The 22,086-nt window shown below is 33.1% G+C and overlaps 1 protein-coding gene across 8 annotated transcripts in view; it reads right to left on the minus strand.

Moving 5' to 3' along the window:
- The window catches only part of PRKACB (protein kinase cAMP-activated catalytic subunit beta), a 142,840-nt gene that overhangs the window by 61,651 nt on the left and 59,103 nt on the right, over positions 1–22,086 (minus strand). For 2 of the 8 annotated variants that reach the window (XM_060303514.1, XM_060303507.1), the window contains exon 1: positions 781–1,112. The exons of 2 other annotated variants lie outside the window; for them this stretch is intronic. In XM_060303514.1, the coding sequence (XP_060159497.1) occupies positions 781–787 (7 nt within the window). In that variant the 5' untranslated portion in view covers positions 788–1,112. Of the gene's footprint in view, positions 1–780; positions 1,113–1,374; positions 1,486–17,903; positions 18,103–22,086 lie in introns of those variants that run through there. 4 more of the 8 variants (XM_070044851.1, XM_060303503.2, XM_060303525.1 and 1 more) reach the window with 4 other exon arrangements.

The raw sequence follows: 22,086 nt of genomic DNA on the forward strand, positions 1-22,086 counted from the left end.
CTAACAACAGGATATCTATTTTTAGCTGCAGGTTTGGCTTAAAGTGAACAGCTTTTACCCTATGATAAACTGCAGTATATACTGTAGTATATTTTCTCAAAAAACAATTTTAGAAATGTTTAGAAAAAAACATATTTACAAAAACAAAAAGGAAACTATCACAAAAGTACTTGTTCTAACAAATTATTTCCCAAAAAATTATTTCTAAAAATTTTAACAAAGGCTCCAAAACCAAAATGCATATATTTATTTCATCATTAAATTCCCATTTCTCAATGAATTATAGTTAAAAGCAACAAATAAATCAATAAAATTTTGGCAACATCTTATGCAAAATTGAGTATTTTTTATATAACCAAAAAGAAGCTAACAAAAATTAATATTAGAAAGACAAAGCCAATAAAAGGAAAGTTTAATTATCTTCAGGATCAGATACTAAAATAATTCCTCCTTTACCACAGTGGGTCTTTTACTCACTAATTTATAACACAATTAATAACAATGTATTAATGAATATAATGAATACAATAAATCACACCATAAAATAGATTAGAAACTGATTACTGGTATTGACTATTAATAGTGATATTAATTATTCACAGTTGTTAATGGATTTAAAAAGCAAATTACTATAATCCCTAAATGCAAAAGCATCAAGAGAAAATGTAATCCACTGTAGTTCTGGCTTTACAACTGCCCCTCTATAAAACGTTTTTTTGCTTTTATAGTTAAATATTTTTTAAAAATACAAACCTACAGAGTCTCAGAGAGCATACTTACCACTCATGATGAAAATCAACCTTTCCAAAACATACTGCTCAAAACAACAATCCAACAGCAAAGGGAGTTATGCTAATCTCTAGAGGTATAAGAACCGATGGTGTAAACACATACATTAGAGCATGCAGCACACAGAAAATGAAAAGAGCTTTCTTTTGTTTTAAAAAGAGAAGCTCCTAGAAGCAAAGCATAACTGCTCAGTGCGAGATATCACTAGTAAACATCAGATTAATGCCAAAGATGTGTATAACTAGATTTAATTTCTTTCAAGCTAGTTATCCTAGGCTTCTTCATATACCACTAGAACAACTCAAAATGGCAGGGAGAAAATGTTCGAACCAGGATGTATAAGATGTTCTCAATTATATCAGCATGAGTTGTTACCACGGCAACATTAGAGCAGAATTATCGGTTCACTTGTAACCAAGGAGTAGCTTTTCTAAAGCTTTAATCAACCAAGACAAATAAAATGCCTTTTTATTTTAGAGCCACATGATTTAAAAATTACCACGTTTCTTAAATTTAAGCACTTATCTACCATTTTTACATCTTTCAAAGATATTTTAAAAATTGCTGTTTTCTTCAAATACTCACACAATCCCATGTTGAACCTGGCAAGGAACAAACAGCAGAATGATTGCACCTAAACGTCTTTCAATTACACCAGCTCTTACTGCTAGCTGTGGACCTCACTGATATTAAAATGCTGTGTGCTGTTGCTAGTGACTATTGGCGATGAATCTTATTGCCCAGATCGCTGATAGCTTTCATTTTTCATGAGCCAGAAAGCTATACTGCAGCACAAATGTTAACCATTTAAACATTCTGTTATTATGGAGGAGACAAAATATAATACTATATATCTTCATTTATAAAGGAGAATTGTAAAACAACTTATTTATAAACTTCCATTATATTCAGTATCACAAACAGTGTCAGATGCCACTTATGTGATTTTCAAAAGAGGGAAGTACACAAAAAAGTTACTGACAATTATTGTTGAAGTGTAAAATCCCTTACATTAAACAGGATTAAGATGACAGATTGTATAGCAAGGTAGATGGTATGGTGAACAACTGTTCTGATTCCCAGAGACCCAAAATTTGTACCAAAATGGTACAAGGGATCTATAGAATGGTTCCTTGTTAAGTGGAATGTCACCAAGTGAACATGCCATTTTAAAAGTCGCCAGGTGACACAGGACTTCTGGTGAAGAAAGAATGAGTAAGTTAGCAAATCTTCTCTCCAAGAAACAATTATGAAGTTGGACAAAATTATCAAAAACAATGACTTCATGGTTCTGGACATCTAGTAATCACAAACAACAAACTGAGAAGCATTTATTCATGAAAAATTGCTACACTTTGCATGAGAACAGTGGGAGTCTGTGGTATTCTTGCTTGGTGCTGCTCCTGTTCCCCCACAGCTCAGTCAGTGCAGTACTTCTGTCAGGGTGGGGCTCCATGACAACCAGGAGCTTTACTGCCAGAGAGGGCTGACATGATTTGGAGAGGAAGCCAAAAAACCCCATACAAGTGATACCATCTATTAAAAAAAAAAAAAGCAAACTGTAGCAAATGAACAGGGCAAGTATCCAGCTTTGCTAACCTGAAGTTGTGGCCGTAGTAGGGGTGAGCAGTAGACTGATGGTCTAGCAAAAAATTTAGTAGAGAAAATGTAAATGAGAGAGGCAGAGAGGGCCTAAATAAGCTCTCCACATACCCCAGCTTGACAAGGAAGCTATTCCGTAGGACCCAAAGGAAAGTTAAAGCTGGTACAGGCTTGAAAACTGCCTGAACATTGAATATGCTTTCCAACCCACAAACAGCTCCATCAGCACAGACTGGCTCAGAATGTTTGAGCACAAACTCTGATTAATCACTGAATAATAACTAAGCTATGCAGGCACAGGGTAATCCTTAACAGAGAAATCAGTAGCCAGACAACACGGTGGATACAGCCCATAGATTAAAGCCATGGAAGTTATTAAAACAAAACAATATAAATAAAAACAATCCTGAGGAAAGAAAAAATAATCAGAATGCAGAGCTGCTACAAAATATTATTTTAAAAAGTCAAATTTCTGACAAAAACATTATATAATCCATAATGAGGAAAAAGGATAGAAAATGTCTCTGAATGGTCCCAGATATAGGATTTAGCAGAAAAGACTATTGGAAATATATCAAAAGAATAAAAGGAAATTGTATTTAAAGAATTCAAGGAAAATATGATGGCAATGATACAACAAAGAGAATTTCAATATAATGATAGAAAGAGAAACTTTTCAAGATATAAAAATTATAGACTTAAAAAGTACAATAACCCAAACTTTAAAACTCACTACATAAGCCCAATAGCAGATTTGAGGAGGGCAAAAGACTCAGTCAGTGAACTTGAAGATAGATCAATCGAAATCATCCGGTCTGAAGAATACAGAGAACAAAAGATAGGAAAAAAATGAACAGACCCTCAGAAGCCTGTAGGATATCAAGGGTATCAACATACATGTAATAGGAATCCTAGAAGGAGAGGAGAGAGACAAAGGGCAAAGAAAAAATATTTGAAGAAATAATGGTTGAAAATGTCCAATCTGATGAAAAATGTTAACCTGCAATCTAAGTTCAACCAATGCCAAGTATGATAAGTACAAAGAGATTCATACCTAGACACCTCATATTCAAGTTATTCAAAGACAAAGAAAAAATACTGAGAGAAGCAAGAGAAAATGACTAATCATGTACAGGGGAAAAGCAATATGATTAATGATGACTTCTTCATGAAAATAAGAGAGGTCGGAAGGCAGTGGAATAATGTATTCAAAGTGCTAAAAGAAACAAACCTTTTCACAATTCTCTATCCGGGAACACTATCCTCTAAAAACAAAGGTAAAATAAAAACATTCTCAGATAAACAACAACAGAGGATATGTGCTTCAAGCAGAAATACTTAAGGAAGTTGTTCCAGATGAAGACACTGGACAATACTCAAATTGACAGGAAGAAATAAAGAGTATAGATGATAAATATATAAGTAAAAGACTATATAAACACATTTATCTTTCTTTTTAAAATTTCTTTAAAGACCTTAAAATTGTATGAAGCAATCATTGTAACACTGCATTTCTAGGTTTATAAAAACATAAAGGTAACATGTGAAAATGATAACACAAAATTAGAGAAGAAATGGAGCTATATTGCATCAAAGTCGCTATATTTTACTAGAAAAGTAGATTGTGATAAGATAAAATGCATATTTTAACCCTAAATCAACTATTAAGAAAATGTCTTTTTAAAATGTAATTTAAAAATCAAAGAGGAATTAAAATGGCATCCTACAAATATCTGTTTAACACAAAAGAAGGAAGAGAGGAACAACAATACAAAAACTCTTAAGATATATAGAAAACAAACAGCACAATCGAAGATGTAAAGCCAACCATATCAATAATCACATTAAATGTGAATAAACAGATCACAAGGCAGAAATTATCAGACTGGATTAAAAAAGGTCCAACTATATGCTGTCTACAAGGGCCACACTTTAGATTTTAAGATAAAAATAGGTTGAAGGGAAAGGAGAGAAAAAGTTATACCATGTAACAGTAACCATAATACAGGTGGAATACCTATATCAATATCAGACAAAATAGACTTTAAGACAAGAAATATTAGTAAAGTCAAAAAAAGGAAATTTCATAATGATAAGAGGGCCAATACTTCTGGGAGATTTAACAATTAGAAATGTATATGCAATGAACAAAATAGTCTCCAAAATGCTAAAACAAAAATGACAGAATTGAAGGAAGAACTAAGGACTTCCCTGGTGGCACAGTGGTTAAGAATATGCCTGCCAATGCAGGGGACATGGTTCGATACCTGGTCTGGGAAGATCCCACATGCCGTGGAGTAACTAAGCCCGCGTACCACAACTACTGAGCCTGTGCTCTAGAGCCTGCGTGCCACAACTACCAAAGCCCTAGAGCACCTAGAGCCCGTACTCTGCAACAAGAGAAGCCACTGCAATGAGAAGCCCACACACTGCAACGAAGAGTAGTCCCCACTCGCCACAACTAGAGAAAGCCCACACGCAGCAATTAAGACCCAACACAGCCAAAAATAAATTAATTAATTTAAAAAAATTTTCTTAAAGAAAGAACTAAATAATTCAGAAATTATAGTTGAAAATTTCAATATTCTTCTCAATAATTCATGGAAAAAAGAAAATCAATAGGTTACAGAAAACTTGAATATAATATCATTAAAATGACATTTATAAAACACAGCATCTAACATCAGCAGAATACACATTCTTTTCAAGTACACATGGAAATTCTCCATATTAAAAATATGCTAAGCAATATAACAAATCTCAAATTAATTTGAAAGGATAGAAAATTCATTCAAAAAATGAACTCTTATCATAGGAGAATTAAAGTAGGAATCGACAACAGAGAGAAATTTTGGAAATCCTAATATCTGGATTTAGATCACAAAGAAATCCCAAAGGAAATTAGAAAATATTTTGAACTGAATGGAAAAAACCCCACAAGAAATCAACATTTATGGGATATAGATAAAGCATAGCTTAGAGGGAAATTCAAAACTTTAAACACATGTATTAGAAAAAAAGAAAGGTCTCAAATCAATAATTTAAGTTTCCACCTTAAGAAACTTAGAAAGAAGAGCAAATTAAACCAAAGCCAAAAAGGTCACAGCAGAATTCAATGAAATGGAAGATAAAAACAATAGAGAAAATGAAGACACCAAAAGTCTTACTGATAAACCTTTAGCTAGACTGACCAAAATTAACACAAAATAAAACAGAGAAGACACTAATTACCAAAATCAGGAATGAAAAAATGGTATAACCACTGATGCTAGAGAAATTAAAAGGATTAAAAGAGAATACTATGAACAACTTTACGTAAATGATATAACTTAGATGAAATGGACAAGTTCATAGAAAGACACAAATTACCAAAACTAACTCAAGAAGAAATAAAAAATCTGAAAAGACTTACAAACAAACAAAAATATTAAGCCAGTAATTAAAATTTTTCCCACAAAGAGAAGCTCAGGTCCACATGGCTTCACTGGGGAATTCTATGAAACATTAAAAGATATAATACCAATCTGACACAAACTTTTCTAGAATATAAAGAAGGATGTAATACTTCCCAACTTATTCTATGAGGCCTGATGACAAAACTGACAAAGATCAAAAGGAAATTACAGATCAATATCCATTCCAACACAAAAATATTTATAAAATTTTAGCAAACCTAATTCAGCAGTATATTAAAAGGATTATACACCAGGACCATGTAGGATTTATCCCAGGAAGGCAAGGTTGGTTCAACATTGAAAATTAATTAATGGAATACACCATATTAATAGAATAAAAGACAAAATGACATAAACATCTCAATATATGTAGCAGAAGCATTCTACAAAATCCAGTACCTGTGGTAAAACCTCTCAACAAACTGGGACTGGAAGGGAACTTCCTCAAGCTGATAAAGGGTGAGTTTGGGGGTGAGGTGGAGAGGGGGATCCTATAGCTTACATTATCTATAATGGTGAAAGATGGAATGCTTTTCCTAAGAATGGGAATAAGGCAAGGATATCTATACTCACCACTTCTTTGCAACTTTTTATGAAAGGTTCTAGCCAGTGCAATGAGGTAAGAAAAAAGATATTTAAAAAGGCATATTTATATGACTTTAATAAAAGGCATATAAATTGATAAGAAAGAAATAAAATTGTCTTTTTTGCAGATGACATGATTCTATATGTATAAAATTCTAAGGAATCTATAAAGAAACTACAAGAACTAATAAGTAAGTTTATCAACATCATAGGATATAATATATATATAAACCAATAACATTTTAATATACTAGGAACAAGCAATCCAAAAATGAAATTAAAAGGACAGCTCCATTCACAATGGTATTAACAGAAAAATAAAAAAAAAACTTAGGAATCCATTTTAACAAGATTTACTCACTAAAAAAAAAAAAAAAAAAAAAAACAGAAAACATTGCAGAGAAATTAAAGAACATCAAAATAAATGGAAAGCTATTTCATTTTCATGGACTTCAAGGCTCAATATTGTTAATAGAAGAGTCTCCACAAATTAATCTATAGATTCAATGAAATCTCTATGAAAATCCCAGTGGGCTTTTCTTTAGAAACTGACAGGCTGATTAAAATTTATATGGAAATGTAAAGGACCCAGAATAGCCAAAACAATTTTGGAAAGAACAAAGTTCGAGGACCTACACTACTTGATTTCAAAACTTTTTTTAAAGTTACAATAACCAAGAAAATGTGGTATTGGCATAGAATAGACATACATTGATCACTGCGACAAAACTGAGAATTCAGAAGTGAACCCCTACAATTATGGTCAATTGATTTTTGACAAAAGGTGCCAAGATGATTAATGGAGAAAGAAAAGTCTTTTCAACAAACAGCGCAGTAAAAATTGGATATTTATATGAGTTAAAAAAAAGAACTCCACTCCATAGCTCACACAAAACAACACAAAAAATTAATTTTTAGATGAAAGCATAGAATAAAAATCTCCATTACCTTGGGTTAGATAAAGATTTCTTAAGATTTGGCACCAAAAGTACAATCCATCAAGGGAAAAAATGATAAACTGGACTTCATTAAAATTACAAACTTTTGCTCTTCAAGGATATCATTTAAGAAGATAATACAAGCCCAATGGGGAGAAAATATTTGCAAATTATTTATTTGGTAAAGAACTTGTGTTCAGAATATATAAAGAACTTTAAAGACTTGACAATAATAAGAAAAAAAACCCTCAATTTAGAAAGTGGGCAACAGATTTGAAAATACATTTTTCCAAAGTAGATACATGAATGGTTTATAAGAACATGAAAATATGCTCAACATCATGAATCATTAGGGAAATGCAAACTGAAACCACAATTAAATACCAATTCACACACACCAGAATGGCTAAAATCAAAAAGACTGATGATACCAAGTATTAACAAGAATGTGAAGAAACTGTAACCCTCCTACATTGTTGATGGGAATATAAAATATTAAGCTATTCAGGAAAACAATTTGGAAATTTCTTAAAAAGATAAACATAAACTTACCATATGACCCAGTTATTCTACCCCTAGACATCAACTCAAGAGAAATGAAAGCATTATGTCCACCCAGTCTTGCATGCAGATAGAGCAACATTATCCAAATAAACCAAAAACTGGAAACAATCCTAATGTTCATCAGTTGCTGAATGGATAAACAAAAATGTTACATCCACACAATACAGTACAATTCAGCAATAAAATAGAGCCAACTATTGATATGTTCTATAACGTGGATGAACCTCAAAAACGTTATTGTAAGTTCAAGAAGCCAGCAACAATAGATTATATATATATATAATATGATTCCATTTTTATAAAATATCCAGAAAAGGAAACCTGTAGGGATAGAAAACAGATCCGTGTTTGTCTGAGGTGGGGACTGATTGCAAAAGAGAACAAAAGAACTGTTGGGGGTGATGAAAATGTTCTAAAACTGAATTGTAGTGATGGCTGCACAACTCTGTATGTTTATTAATAAACACTGAATTGTACACTTATAATGAGTGAGCCTTATGGCATGTAAATTATATTTCTCTTTTTAAAAAAGTTGTCAAGTGCTTCTCTACATGAGTAGAGTCAATCTGAGGCAGATCTTCTTTGCTGTGGGAAGAATCACTTCAGCCGACAACTTAATTATGTAAATTTAAGGCTGGTAGGCATCTATTACCTTGGGGGAACGATCTAACAAAACCCTTTGGAGCTTGGTAAAGGTTGTTCCTCTCAATACCCTATGGTAAGGAGAGCTAACAAATGGGAAGGAGGTAAGTAGATCTGCATTAAAAATAAAACAGGAATTTGAAAAGGAGGGATCAAAACCTAGACCCCATTCTTTCTAAGGTTCAGAATTACGAGAATTTCTTATCAATTTTAGTGATAGTATCTGAGGCCCATGAGTAAGAAGGCACACTAAATAAGCTTTATCGAAGAATAAAGGAGAATCTGGTGATTTAGGCTCATATTAGGGGCTCTGTAGGTCAAATTCAAGTGCCTACAGAGGATAGGCAGGTAAAACAACAGAAGTAGTGAAATAGTGAAGGCTAGAGCAAATGAGATAGTATAAATCCTGGCTAAAGAGAACAGTTATTCAGTGCAAATTCCCATTTGTTCTCATATGGGAATAAGAGGCCACTGAAATCAGTTTTTCAAATGGTTCAAGAATATGAAAGTCCAGGGACTTCCCTGGTGGTGCAGTGGTTAAGAATCTGCCTGCCAATGCAGGAGACATGGGTTCAATCCCTGGTCCGGGAAGATCACAGATGCCACGGAGAAGCTAAGCCTGTGTGCCACAACTACTGAAGCCTGCATACTGCAACTACTGAAGCCTGCACGCCTAGAGCCCGTGCTCCACAAGAGAAGCCACTGCAGTGAGAAGCCCATGCACCACAATGAAGAGTAGCCCCCGCTCGCCACAACTAGAGAAAGCCTGTGCACAGCAATGAAGACCCAACAAAACCAAAAAAATAAAAATAAAAAAAAATAAAATTATTAAAAATAGAATATGAAAGTCCAGATATTAATATGAAAGATCTTGTTTTAAAATCAATATTTTTATTTACATATAAAATAATGGTATCACATTCAATTATTTTAAATTATCATGAGAACTAAATAAAACATATCTGTGATTTACATCTGGGTCACAGACAACCAGTTTGCTATCCCTGGAAAGATGTTCAAGAAAGGAAGGCCAATTTTGGTACAGTGTGGGGATGAGTCAAAAGCACCTTCTCATATTCAGCCTGGCATGAAGCCAGGATGACTAAGTAAGTAAGTAAGTATAAATTAAGGAAACTAAATCTGTGATATAAGCTTTGAATGAGTATAACACTGGAAAGGGTGGATCATCCTCCCATTAAGAATCAGTGTCTCAATTAAGAATCAGTGTCTCATCAACTATACTCCAATAAAAATTAATGCATATTTATACATATATGTATAAGTATAGATGATTCACTTTGTTATAGAGGAGAAACTAACACACCATTGTAAAGCAATTATACTCCAATAAAGATGTTAAGAAAAATAATAAAAGAAAATTTTTTAAATGAAGGGGTACAGGATTTCTTAATGATTGTTGTAAAATAATAAATAATAAAATTTAAATAAAATATGAAAAAAAAGAATCAGTGTCTCAAAATTAAAAAAAAAAGAAAAATAGAATCAGTGTCTCCACAAGGAGACATCCTTCCATTAAGAATCCAGTCTCCACAAGTATCAGTGGCACCGCATCAAGAGCAGGGATACATCAAATTCTTTGGGACCAGTTTAAACCGTGAAACTATGTAGCACTGGCAAAATCAATAGCAGCTGAAAATGAGATTACTAGCCTCTATACTAATCAAAATACCCATCTCTTTCTTCATCCAACCTTTGGAAAGAAGATTAGCTTCTCTGGAATGAGTAAACTCCCAGAAGTTTAGCAATACTTGAAGGGGACTGGAAGAAGATCCCAAGAAAACTGCCATTTAGAAGTCCTGCTAATTTGAGCAGATGAGTACAGTGATTAATTTGAACATTTCAAAGACAAGACCTAATATGTATCCCTAGTGGGCTACACTTGTTATACAACCATAACCAGACCCCAGAGCTAAAATCAGCCATTGTTTTGGGACTTGCAAGTAATATTCACTCCCTCAGAAAATGCATCATCCTTCCAGTTTCAAATTACTAGCTCTTTTTGGACGACATTTTATTTTCAAAGTTCTCTGACCAGCCTGTTAGTCTTCTGGGTCCTCATAATATGCACTAGGTCTCTGCAACTAACAGAAAACCTCAGACAGAAATCATTGCTATAGGACCCAAAGCCCAGTTTTTCTTACAAACATATAGAAAGATTTCACAGAATGGTGATTAAGAGTGTTGGCTTTGGGGGCTTCCCTGGTGGCGCAGTGGTTGAGAGTCCACCTGCCGATGCAGGGGACGCGGGTTCGTGCCCCGGTCTGGGAAGATCCCACATGCCGCAGAGTGGCTGGGCCCGTGAGCCATGGCCGCTGAGCCTGCGCGTCCCGAGCCTGTGCTCCGCAATGGGAGAGGCCACAACAGTGAGAGGCCCGCGTACCGCAAAAAAAAAAATAAAAAAGAGTGTTGGCTTTGGAGCCAGACTGCCTGGGTTCAAATTTTATCTATTTGTTATGTTACCTTGAGGAAATTACTTTACCTCAATGTGTTTTAGTCTCTTTATCTGAAAGATGTGAATAATAATAGTATCCATCTTATTGGGGTTTTTAAAGGATTACATAAACTAATATATGCAATGTGCTTAGAACAATGCCTGACAGATAGTAAATAAATGTTTCATGTGATAGTGTATATGACAATATTCCACCCAGGAAACGTGGGAGTGAAGTGGTATGAGTCACCACTATATTGCAGAATCAGATTTAGAGGATATACTTTATAATATGACTGAATCTGAATCTCCAACCCAAGCAGATTATAGTATGTTGATTACCAAAGATAATGCTCTATTCAACAACTAAAAGAAGTCTCTCAGACCATTTGCTACTAATAATTGACCAATTTTGAAAAGTGGAAAATTTTTGATAAACACTAATAAGAAAGTAAATCATGTTTTGTGCCAGAAAATTATATGAGGGAATTTAAACATGTCTTCTCTGAATATCGAAACAAATTTAACTCCAAGAGAATATATTATGTGTATACCTGGGATACAATTTATTTAATACAAAAGCTTAAAATGGTTATAACAGTTCTCTACATTTGTCCTATAAAATATAAAAATAATGATATGCACAGAGATTTAGCTACAAGAATGTTTATCACAGTGTTTTTTTTATATGATAGCAAAAAATTAAAAACAATCTAGATGGCTAGTGACTTTAAATTGTGGTGCATCCTTAAGACAGTACAAAACAGCCATCTTAAAAGATATTGTAGGGCTTCCCTGGTGGCGCAGTGGTTGAGAGTCCGCCTGCTGATGCAGGGGACACGGGTTCATGCCCCAGTCCGGGAAGATCCCACATGCTGCGGAGCGGCTGGGCCCGTGAGCCATGGCTGCTGAGCCTGCGCGTCCGGAGCCTGTGCTCTGCAACGGGAGAGGCCACAACAGTGAGAGGCCCGGCGTACGGCAAAAAAAAAAAAAGATATTGTGGAACAAATCTTTACAATAAGGAAAAATGTTATGAAACACTACGGAGAGATCTAAAGTTAAGGGCCAGTGGAAATTTGTGTATCTATGCACAAAATAGACTATATATAGAACAAGGTTAATAGTGATTATCTTTTGGTGGGATTATGTGTGATTTTTACTTTTTTTGTTTGTTCTTTTCTATGGTTTGCAAATTTTCTCCAATGAAGACACAGTATTTAGTAATCAGATTAAAATGTTATTAGGGAAAAAGGGCTTCTCAAACTTTAATGTGCATATGAATCAGCTGGGTAATCTTGTTAAAATGCAGATTCTGACTCAGGAGGTCTAGATGGGGCCTGAAAGTCTTCCTTTTTAACAGGCTCCCAGATGATGCTAATGCTACTATACTGGGACCACACTTGAGCAAGACACTATCAAGAGTATATACTCAATCTTCCTTCTCTAACTATGTAGTACGGCTATTCTTGTAAAACACAAGCAAGTACAAGCTTCTCATTATTACACTTGATATAGTACTTGGCACTGTTAAACACTCCATGGAAACATTTTCTAATTTCAAATCATTTAATATCCCGGTTTCTTAGTTTTACTATAAAGGCTGCTGATTACTCAGATTCTTATAAACAATCATGATAAAAATGTACAGGTAACACTGAAAAGTTCAGTGCCTCTGAAATGTGATATTTATTTACCAGGGTCAGATCAGCATTTCACTGTTTTTGGTTATGGCCACAGGCCTTTAAAATAAATTGCAAAGATCATAATAGAAAAAATTGAGAGAAAGCTTGTTAGTGTAAGACTGTAGTGATATTTAATGTTAATCTAACAAACAACTCAACATTTATTGAGAACTATGCTGGCAATACCAAAATAAATTGACAAATTCTATGCCTTCAAGGAGTTCAAAGTCAAATAGGGGAGAGAGGTAATACAATTTTAATACTATAAAATAAAACGTAATAGAAGTGAGTATGATATGAGAACACAGGAAGAGATCATGAATTCTAAAAAGGATAAAGAACAGAGGAACAGAAGAATGCTTTGGTGATTTTGTTACAAAGATAATATGTGAGCAGAGTCTTAAAGTATGAGCAAATCTCACCATTGGCAGTAGTAGGAACAGGAAATTCCAGGTAGAAGAAACATCATAAATAACCACTGTTGTTATAAAAGGATTCCATTGTCTTGACTCTTCATTACCATGTTCACATAGTGACCAAAAGTGTTGGCTCTCATCACTAATTATTAAGAGAAATGCAAATCAAAACCACAATGAGATATCAACTCATACCAGACAAAATGGGTATCATCAAAAAATCTACAAATAACAAATGTTGGAGAGGATGTGGAGAAAAGGAAAGTCTCATAAACTGTTGATGGGAATGTAATTTGGTGCAGCCACTATGGAGAACAGTATGGCAGTTCCTCTAAAAACTAAAAATTGAACTACCATATGATCCAGCAATTCCACTCCTGGGTATATATCCAGAAAAAGTGAAAACAATAATTCGAAAAGATACATGCACCCCAACATTTATAGAAGCACTATTTACAATAACCAAGACATGGAAGCAACCCAAATGTCCATCAACAGACAACTGGGTTAAGAAGATGTGGTGTGTGTGTATATATATATACACAATAAAATAATACTCAGCCATAAAAAAGAATAAAATACTGCAATTTGCAGCAACATGGACGGACCTAGAGAATATTATGCTTAGAGAAAGACAAGTCTGACTCAGACAGAAACAGAAACAGACTCATAGACACAGAAAACAAACTGGTGGTTACCAAAGGGGAGAGGGAAGGGGTGGAGGACAAATTAGGAATATGGGATTAACATATATTGGGTTGGCCAAAAAGTTCATTCTGGTTTTTTTGTAAGAGCTTATGGAAAAACCCGAACAAACTTTTTGGCCAACCCAATACAGACTACTATATATAAAGTAGATAAGCAACAAGGATTTAAAGTATAGCACAGGGAATTATATCCATTATCTTGAAATAAGCTTATAATGGAATAGAATCTGCAAAAATATTGAATCACTATGCTGTACACCTGAAATTAACACAAAAATATTGTAAATCAACTACCCTTCAATTAAAAAAAAGGTCCTGAAGAAAAGTGCTAATTCTAAATAAGTGTCCAGCTCCAACAGAAGATGTATAGTAGCTAAATACATTTCCCTATAGTAGAATAAGCAAGTTAACTTTTCCTGTATTATGCTAGTTAAAATTCTTTAGGCTCTCCATTGTATACTCTTGACTCCTTTGTCATAGATTAGGTGACCACAGGTGTGTGGGTTTATCTCTGCACTTTCTATCTTATTCCACTGATCTATATTTCTGTTTTTGTGCCAGTACCATACTGTTTTGATGACCATAACTTTGTAGTATAGTCTGACGTCAGGGAGGCTGATTCCTCCAGCTCCGTTTTTCTTTCTTAAGATTGCTTTGGCTATTCGTGGTCTTTTGTGTTTCCATTCCAATTGTAAAGGTTTTGTCCTAATTCTGTGAAAAATGCCATTGGTAATTTGATAAGGATTGCATTGAACCTGCAGATTGTTTTGGGTAGTATAGTCATTTTCACAATATTGATTCTTAAAGTGGATATATGTATAACTGATTCACTTTGCTGTACACTTGAAACTAACACAACATTGTAAATCAACTATACTCCAATAAATTTTTTTTAAGAAAAGATAAGGGCTTCCCTGGTGGTGCAGTGGTTGAGAGTCCACCTGCTGATGCAGGGGACACGAGTTCGTGCCCTGGTCCGGGAAGATACCACATGCCGCAGAGCGGCTGGGCCCATGAGCCATGGCCGCTGAGCCTGCGCGTCCGGAGCCTGTGCTCCACAACGGGAGAGGCCACAACAGTGAGAGGCCTGCGTACCGAAAAAAAAAAAAAAGAAAAGAAAAGAGAATGTAGGCGGTCTTTTAGCTTAGAAGTTACAATGATACAGATTTAGTGGACTAAGAAATAAGCATGGGAGTGTACTGCCTTAAAGACTGTATGAGTTTTGGAAAGGTAAAACTAACTAGATAAAGTGGTTTATTACAACCACTTTAGCTCTGATTCTACCTAAAAAAAATCCATATTCAAAACTGTTCATTTGTTCAATATAGTATTTCAATCTAAGCTTCACTGATATGGATTTGTATCTGCCACAGAAATAGCCTGTCAATTCATGGGAAAGGAGAATAGGTAAAGCATTTGATGGTGTTTGTCTATTCAGTCCTTAAAATATTGTAATTAGACATTAAATTTATAAAGTCCAAGATTTAAAATGTGCAAAACTTCCATTAAGTTCAGCACTATATAACTCAACACACCATTTATGATCAAAGAAAGATTTAAAAGCGAACCAAAATAAATTGGCTAGAAAGAGGACTCAATGAATGTCAATACTCCCATTCATTCTGAGTCAGAATAAAAAGAATTCCTTTATGTTTTTGTTGTGAACTTCAAGTACTTATATGTGCATGGAATCAGCTGTTAAATATTTATGTTATCAAACAGGAATTCCTATTACTTAATTTAGCAGTAAAAGATAAAACATTTAAGGCACCTGGAAACCACTGTGTGGCCTTTATTTTGTATTTCTTCCTATATTTTATGTCACTGGAGAATAAAGAAACTTGGATTAAAATTCTTACATTTCATACATGCCTAGATTGGTAATTAATCTTTACTCAGTAGTTCACAAACCTAATTTTTATAAAATTACATGTAGTTTCTGTGCTTAGCTGATTTCTTAAATCACACTTTTGGAACAAGCATACTCAGAGAGCTTATCATCAGGAGATATTACATTCCTTTTCCTTGTCAAACAAGTCATGCAAGTAAACTGCTTTAAGTAGCTTTGAAGAATGTGGTTTGTACGAAAACTTCATACTGTCAAAATTCTTTCCATAACTCACACTATAAATGAATAAAAATCTGTGTTTTCATCACGAAAATAAACCTTGGAATTTTGATACAAAAGGATTCCTCTGTTTCTGTTGTATCCATATTTTCTCCTCTATATCAACACATTCCATAATAAGAAACTAGAACACCATGCTTACCATTCTCATCACTACATATAAAAAATTATTGTGTCTATTTCTATATTTGAGGATATGAAAGAGAAAGTGAAAGAATGCTTGATTCATGAACATTTAGTTACTCTTTAAGCATTTCTTATATCATACCTATCATTTGAACGGCTACAAGGTTTGCACCTAATTTCACTGTGCACTGTGATTCTATTTATTTTATTTTGTGGCATCACCATAAAGAAAAATGTTAACAGCATTTTATCAGTCTGTTTTTTCCAAAAGAAATCATAGCTCATGATATTATCTTCAATTGCTAGATTTTAAAATGTGTCTCAGAAAATGTTACAAGCCCCACACATTTAAAAATGGTGAGAGTATAATTCAAACATAACTTTTAAATATTAAAAGCCCATGATATTCATCCATTTGAGATACATTTACTAAACACCCACTATTTGTAGAAACAGGGATTAGTGTACTAATTCAGTACTGTCCTCATTCCTCACTGAATGTTTAATTAAAAGTCCTTGAAATGCATAAAAATGATTTCCAAAAGGGCTTAGAAGACTGCAATTTAACAGAATAGGGCAAGTAAAATGAATAAAAAACTTTTGTTTCATGGTAAATTTTAATAATATACTATTATTTCAATACTCAACAGTTCATTACCTTGAAGATATTTGAGATTCCTCATCCATCAACTTGCTATATAGTAAGGATTAATTATAAATAATCAAAACCTATAAAGTAAAAAAAAAATTGTACAAATATATGTTCTTTACTTTCTCCCTAAAATAGCTTGAGGAAGGTAAAAAATTCTAATGCAATAAAAAAAAAATTCAAATAAACTTCTGCGGAACTATGAAGGTACTATATAAACAAAAGAGTCAATTTTGTAAGCCATTCTTGGTTTTTTGTTGCTTTTCTTTTAGCTGAGTTTTCTTCCTTAACTGCTATGGAGTATGTAAACAGAAAGAGGCAAAACAGTGCTATTTGGTGATCAAACACACTAAAAAGTACCAAGAGTAATTATATTGTTCCTTTAATTAGAATAACAAAAATACCTTGGGGAGGGTCCAAGGTGAGATGTGGAATGAGGGCACTGGTATTGTTTATATGTGAAATGTAGCCTTTAAAAAGTGCATGTCACAAAAAATCATTACGTATCACCATTTCAGCAAAGCAGTTAAGTCCAAACATTTTACCATGCCTGGAAAGAATGTGATGCATGCATAAACAAGTTTTCCCCCCCATATGAAAGATTCTGATATTTATAATGTTATAAATATAAGATTTCACATAGAATAATCATACTATGCTTTCATATTATAAATCCTGCTTGTTAAACTCAAGTAACTTTCACACATGCATTTAAAAATAAAATATGGCAAACATAACAAAAATTTAATTATAAATTCAAGAGTCCTTTTGCCCCTTTTGAATATTAAGGCTTATAAATCCAAGATATTTTTTAAAATAAAATGATTATTTTTCTTAAATGTAGGCCTTTCACTTAAGAACAAAAAAAATTTTTTTTAATTAAAAGAAAACATACACTAGAAATGATGTAAGAATTTTGTAGAAAATTTTCCCACTGATATTCGACTTAACTAATCGCATTTAAAACAAAACGATGAGCTATGTGATCCAGCTCAACTTATAATCAAGTTTTTGTAATTTTTTTTCAACTTTACCTTGCAAAATATCCTTGGGCAAATCATAAAAAGACACCCCCACACACACACAGTTCTGTGCTTCATTCTAAAACTCCAATTAGCATTTTAGTTTCTAGTTACAGTGTATCATAAAAAAAAAAAAAAAAACTTACTTGATCTGTCCCATAAGGCAGTATGTTCAGAGAAATGAAGGCTGTCATTTTCCAGAGTTGTTTTCTGATCATGTGCAGTACCTTTGGAGTGTCTATGAAATAATCGGCTAGCAAAACCTTCCAATTTCTGAAGAGCAGTTGTACCTGTATACTGATTACAGGGTAGTTCTCTATAAGCTGCCATTCATGTGTATTTACACTTAATTTAAAGTAACTGAAAATATTTCCAGAAGGAGCTCAACAACTTCTTACACAGAAGCCAAGAGCTATGCATGTATCAAACTTCCTGTTTGCAGTGTATTCAAACCACTACTGCTGCTCTGTTTCCTGTTAATATAAAACAGCACATTACTGAGCCTTTCTTAGCACAACTGTTCATCTCAACTAGAGATGAAGATTTTAAAGACTTGCAATATCATCCTAAAAGGCTATGTTTAAGAGTGTTTTAATATTAATATACACGTTAATGAGAACATTAAACATAAAGCTTTACATATGGATAGTAGGCTGAAAAAAAATTTTTAAAAAGGAAAAGTTAAACGTGTATTACAACCCTATACAAACAACTGAAGGCCAAACCACTCTCCAAATATAATATGTTGAAAAGGTTGTGTTTTATCCAGGAAATCAGCTAATACAGATTAGTAAAGATTTTATGAATCCTTATAAATAGTTAACTTTTCACTGAAAGCTGGTATGGGATATCACAAAACACCTGCAAAACAAATTTTAACACATAAATTTTAACGAAAAAAATCTGAACTAGCACTTAAAAAAACTCAATGTTGCTAACTCACTGACTAAAGTCTAATATAAAACTATATTTAGTGTGTCAGTATTGCTTACCAAACATAACCTGCTGACAAGTGCGTATCAGCAGTACATTTTCAAACATTCTAAAATTTGAAAAAATTATATAAGATTTAAAATTATATAAAATCAGCCATAGCAAGAAATTTCAATTGAGAGGGAAAAAAATCCTTCTAGTTGACTGAGACATGTTAATTTTTAAACTTAACACTGAGGACTACTGCTTACCTATCCCTGATTTAGGGGTCTCACTTAGAAACAGCTCCTTTGGTTAAAAGTAAACTGTCCATTTGCATGAAAAAAGTAACCTGTGACATTTAACAATGATTCTGAGTACTTGCCTTCTGATACTTATTAAAGGATGAGAAATTTGTGTGGTTTTCTCTTTGGAAGCTTTAAATAAAGGAAAGAAAGAAGGAAGAAAAAAAAGGAAGGAAGGGAGGGAGGGAAGAAGGAAGGAGGGAAAGAAGGAAGGAAGGATATTTTTTAAAATCTATCTAAAAAAAGTCTTCATCAAGATTTTGTGCCTACTGTTTAACAAACAGAATAAATAGAGACAATAATGACAAATAGAATAAATAGGAATAATAATGTAATCAAATTAGGACACAACACACACACACACAGAGGAAACATTGACTAATGAATTTTGCCAAATAACAGCTCATTTGTGTACATTTTATTTTGTATAATAAAATTAGATCAATCTGAACAAACAGGTAACAGTATCTACAACACCAAACTTCTTAAATTGTAGCTTTCTGATAAATATGTGTGTATATAATAATAATTTCTTTATTAACATCTGACTTAATACAAAACAGACCCTGAACAGGTGTCTGCAGTCTTCAATAAACATCTACAGAGGATGAACTGTCTCTGAATGGGCATAAGTGCATAAAATTCCTGAATTCTTTGACTTGCTCTCTTGGTATAAATTCTATTCATCCTCAAGGCTCACCAAAAATGTCACATTTTCACTGAAGTTTCCCACATACTTTCTAGAAAAATAAACTGCTCTCTCCACTGTTTCCAATGATCTTATAATTTTGTTAAAATTTGCTATTTATAAATTTATGTCTCAAATTGTGAATTACTTGAATTCATAAATGCAGTGCATGTGCTAGTTACATACTCAACAAATATATGAAGTATTCAGTTTTAATAAATTAAAGGTCTAAGTAGAATCAAACACTTGAAAATATTTTAATTATATTTATGATAGGATCATATTTGTAAATTATCCAACGACCACCTAGTTGTTCATATATAAAGACAACAGCAATAGAAGTAATGTCACTTAACTTCTTTTTCTCTACATTCAGTCAGTTACTAAATTTATTCATTCTTTGAGTTTCATTTTTATTAGTGAAAATGTGGATTTCTAAAATAACTTTTTTTCTCTGCTTCCAGTCACTCTTTCAATCACTCATCTCTGACATATTAACTTCCCCAAAATACTACACTCATGGCATTCCCTTGCCAAAAGTGCAAGCTAATTCTAACATTTCAGCCCCACGATATTTGTTTTTAACACATGTCTAGCCAGACTTATATCCAATGTTGCTTAAGTTTCATACAGATATTCCAGATTTCTAATTAGAAACGAAGATTAATTTATTTAAAGCAATGTATAAGTTTTGTAACAAAATTACTATATCAAGAAGAAGAAAGTAATCTTCACTAGATGAAGAGCTAGAAAATACTACATTTAAAATTTATTCATTTTTCTTCAATAAAACTCTTTATCTGTTACAAAGTCCTTAGAAAAAGTAGACTCTTTAGTCCTTAGAGCAATATTTCTATATATGGTATTGTGACCAGCAAACTGTTGCTATCAAAGTACTTAGGCAATTTGATTTTTATTAAAAAGAACTCTACTGGCATCTACTGCTAGAAAGAAACAATTACAGCTTTAACTAAAACTGAATTCTTTCATAATTCAAATTGTTAATAAGTATATTGCTTGCTATCCTTCCTGATGGTATTTTCAGAACTTGAATTTGTACTGATATCTAGCCATATACCCAAAAATTTCCTGTAATAACATATCTTATATCCTATTAATAGTTTAAATAGTGTATGGTAATAAAACTAGAGAGTAATCAACTTTGAAGTTATCAAGTCCTTATTTTTCATTCTGCATTAATTTTAGAAATTATAATAATTTTCAGAGTTGAAACTCCTTTGATTGCCATAAGGTATCACAAAATATTAGTTTATTTCTTATGTTTAATAATAGTAATGATACCTTACATTTACAAACCATTTTACAACACATAAAATGGTTTCCATTGATTCATCAGATCTTTACAAATGAAGTAAGCAGGACAGGTATTATTATCCTTATTTTCAGATGAGAAAACAAACATAAATATTAAGTGACTTGTGCAAAGTAACCTATGTCTTCTGTCTCCTAAATCAAGGCTCCTTTGTACTGACAATAATGATTACCAAAAGTAAAGACTTTTTCAAACAACGGTGGGGAAGTAGGGATAAAAGGATGGTAGGAGGTGGGAATGGTTCTTGGACACACTGTCCAGAGTCTGAGATTCTGCTATGAGAATGTTTTCATTCAGATGGTCACCTTATAGCCATGCAATTTCATTGTCCACATTTATGTTTACAATCACCTTGGGGCCAAGTAGAAGTATGTACTTTAGAGTTTGAAGGTTAAAGAAAAAAACATGGAAGCATATTTTATATGTAAATAATGCATTTGTTCCATGTGGAGGGCAAATGATATGACCATGACCCCTGCTATTCAAATAAAGCGTTTACAGTAATAGTTTTGCCTTTCCCAAAATGGATTCATACATTTTATAAATGGATTCACCTATTTAAGACTGGCTTCTTTCATTTAGCACAGCATAACTAACTGAGCTTCATCCATGTTGTGTGTTTTAAGAGCTTACTAATTTTTTATTGAATAGTATTCCATGGTACTATTCAATAGTATTCCATTGTCAAAAATCAGTTAACCATATCTATGTGGGTCTACTCTGGATTTTCAATGTTGAAAATTTTGGAATTTTGAAATGTTGAAAAATGAAAATTTTCAATGTTGAAAACTGATCTACCTATGTGTCGATTCTTTTTCATCAATAGCGTACTGTGTTGGTTACTGTGGCTTTTTAGTAAGTCTTAAATCTGACTGTATAAATCTTTCAACATTTTTTTTTCTGAATTGTTTTGGCTATTATAAGTTTCTTAGCTTTTCCATATAAATTTTAAAAGTCTGTCTATTTCTACAAAACTAATCTTGCTAGGATTTGAGATTATGTTTATTGAGAGAAATCATAACTATACTGAGTCTTTCAATCCATGATCATATTATGTATTTCATTTTTTGATTCATTTTCAATCTTTGATT

This window comes from Globicephala melas, chromosome 1 (genome assembly GCF_963455315.2).
Source record: "Globicephala melas chromosome 1, mGloMel1.2, whole genome shotgun sequence".
NCBI lineage: Eukaryota > Metazoa > Chordata > Mammalia > Artiodactyla > Delphinidae > Globicephala > Globicephala melas.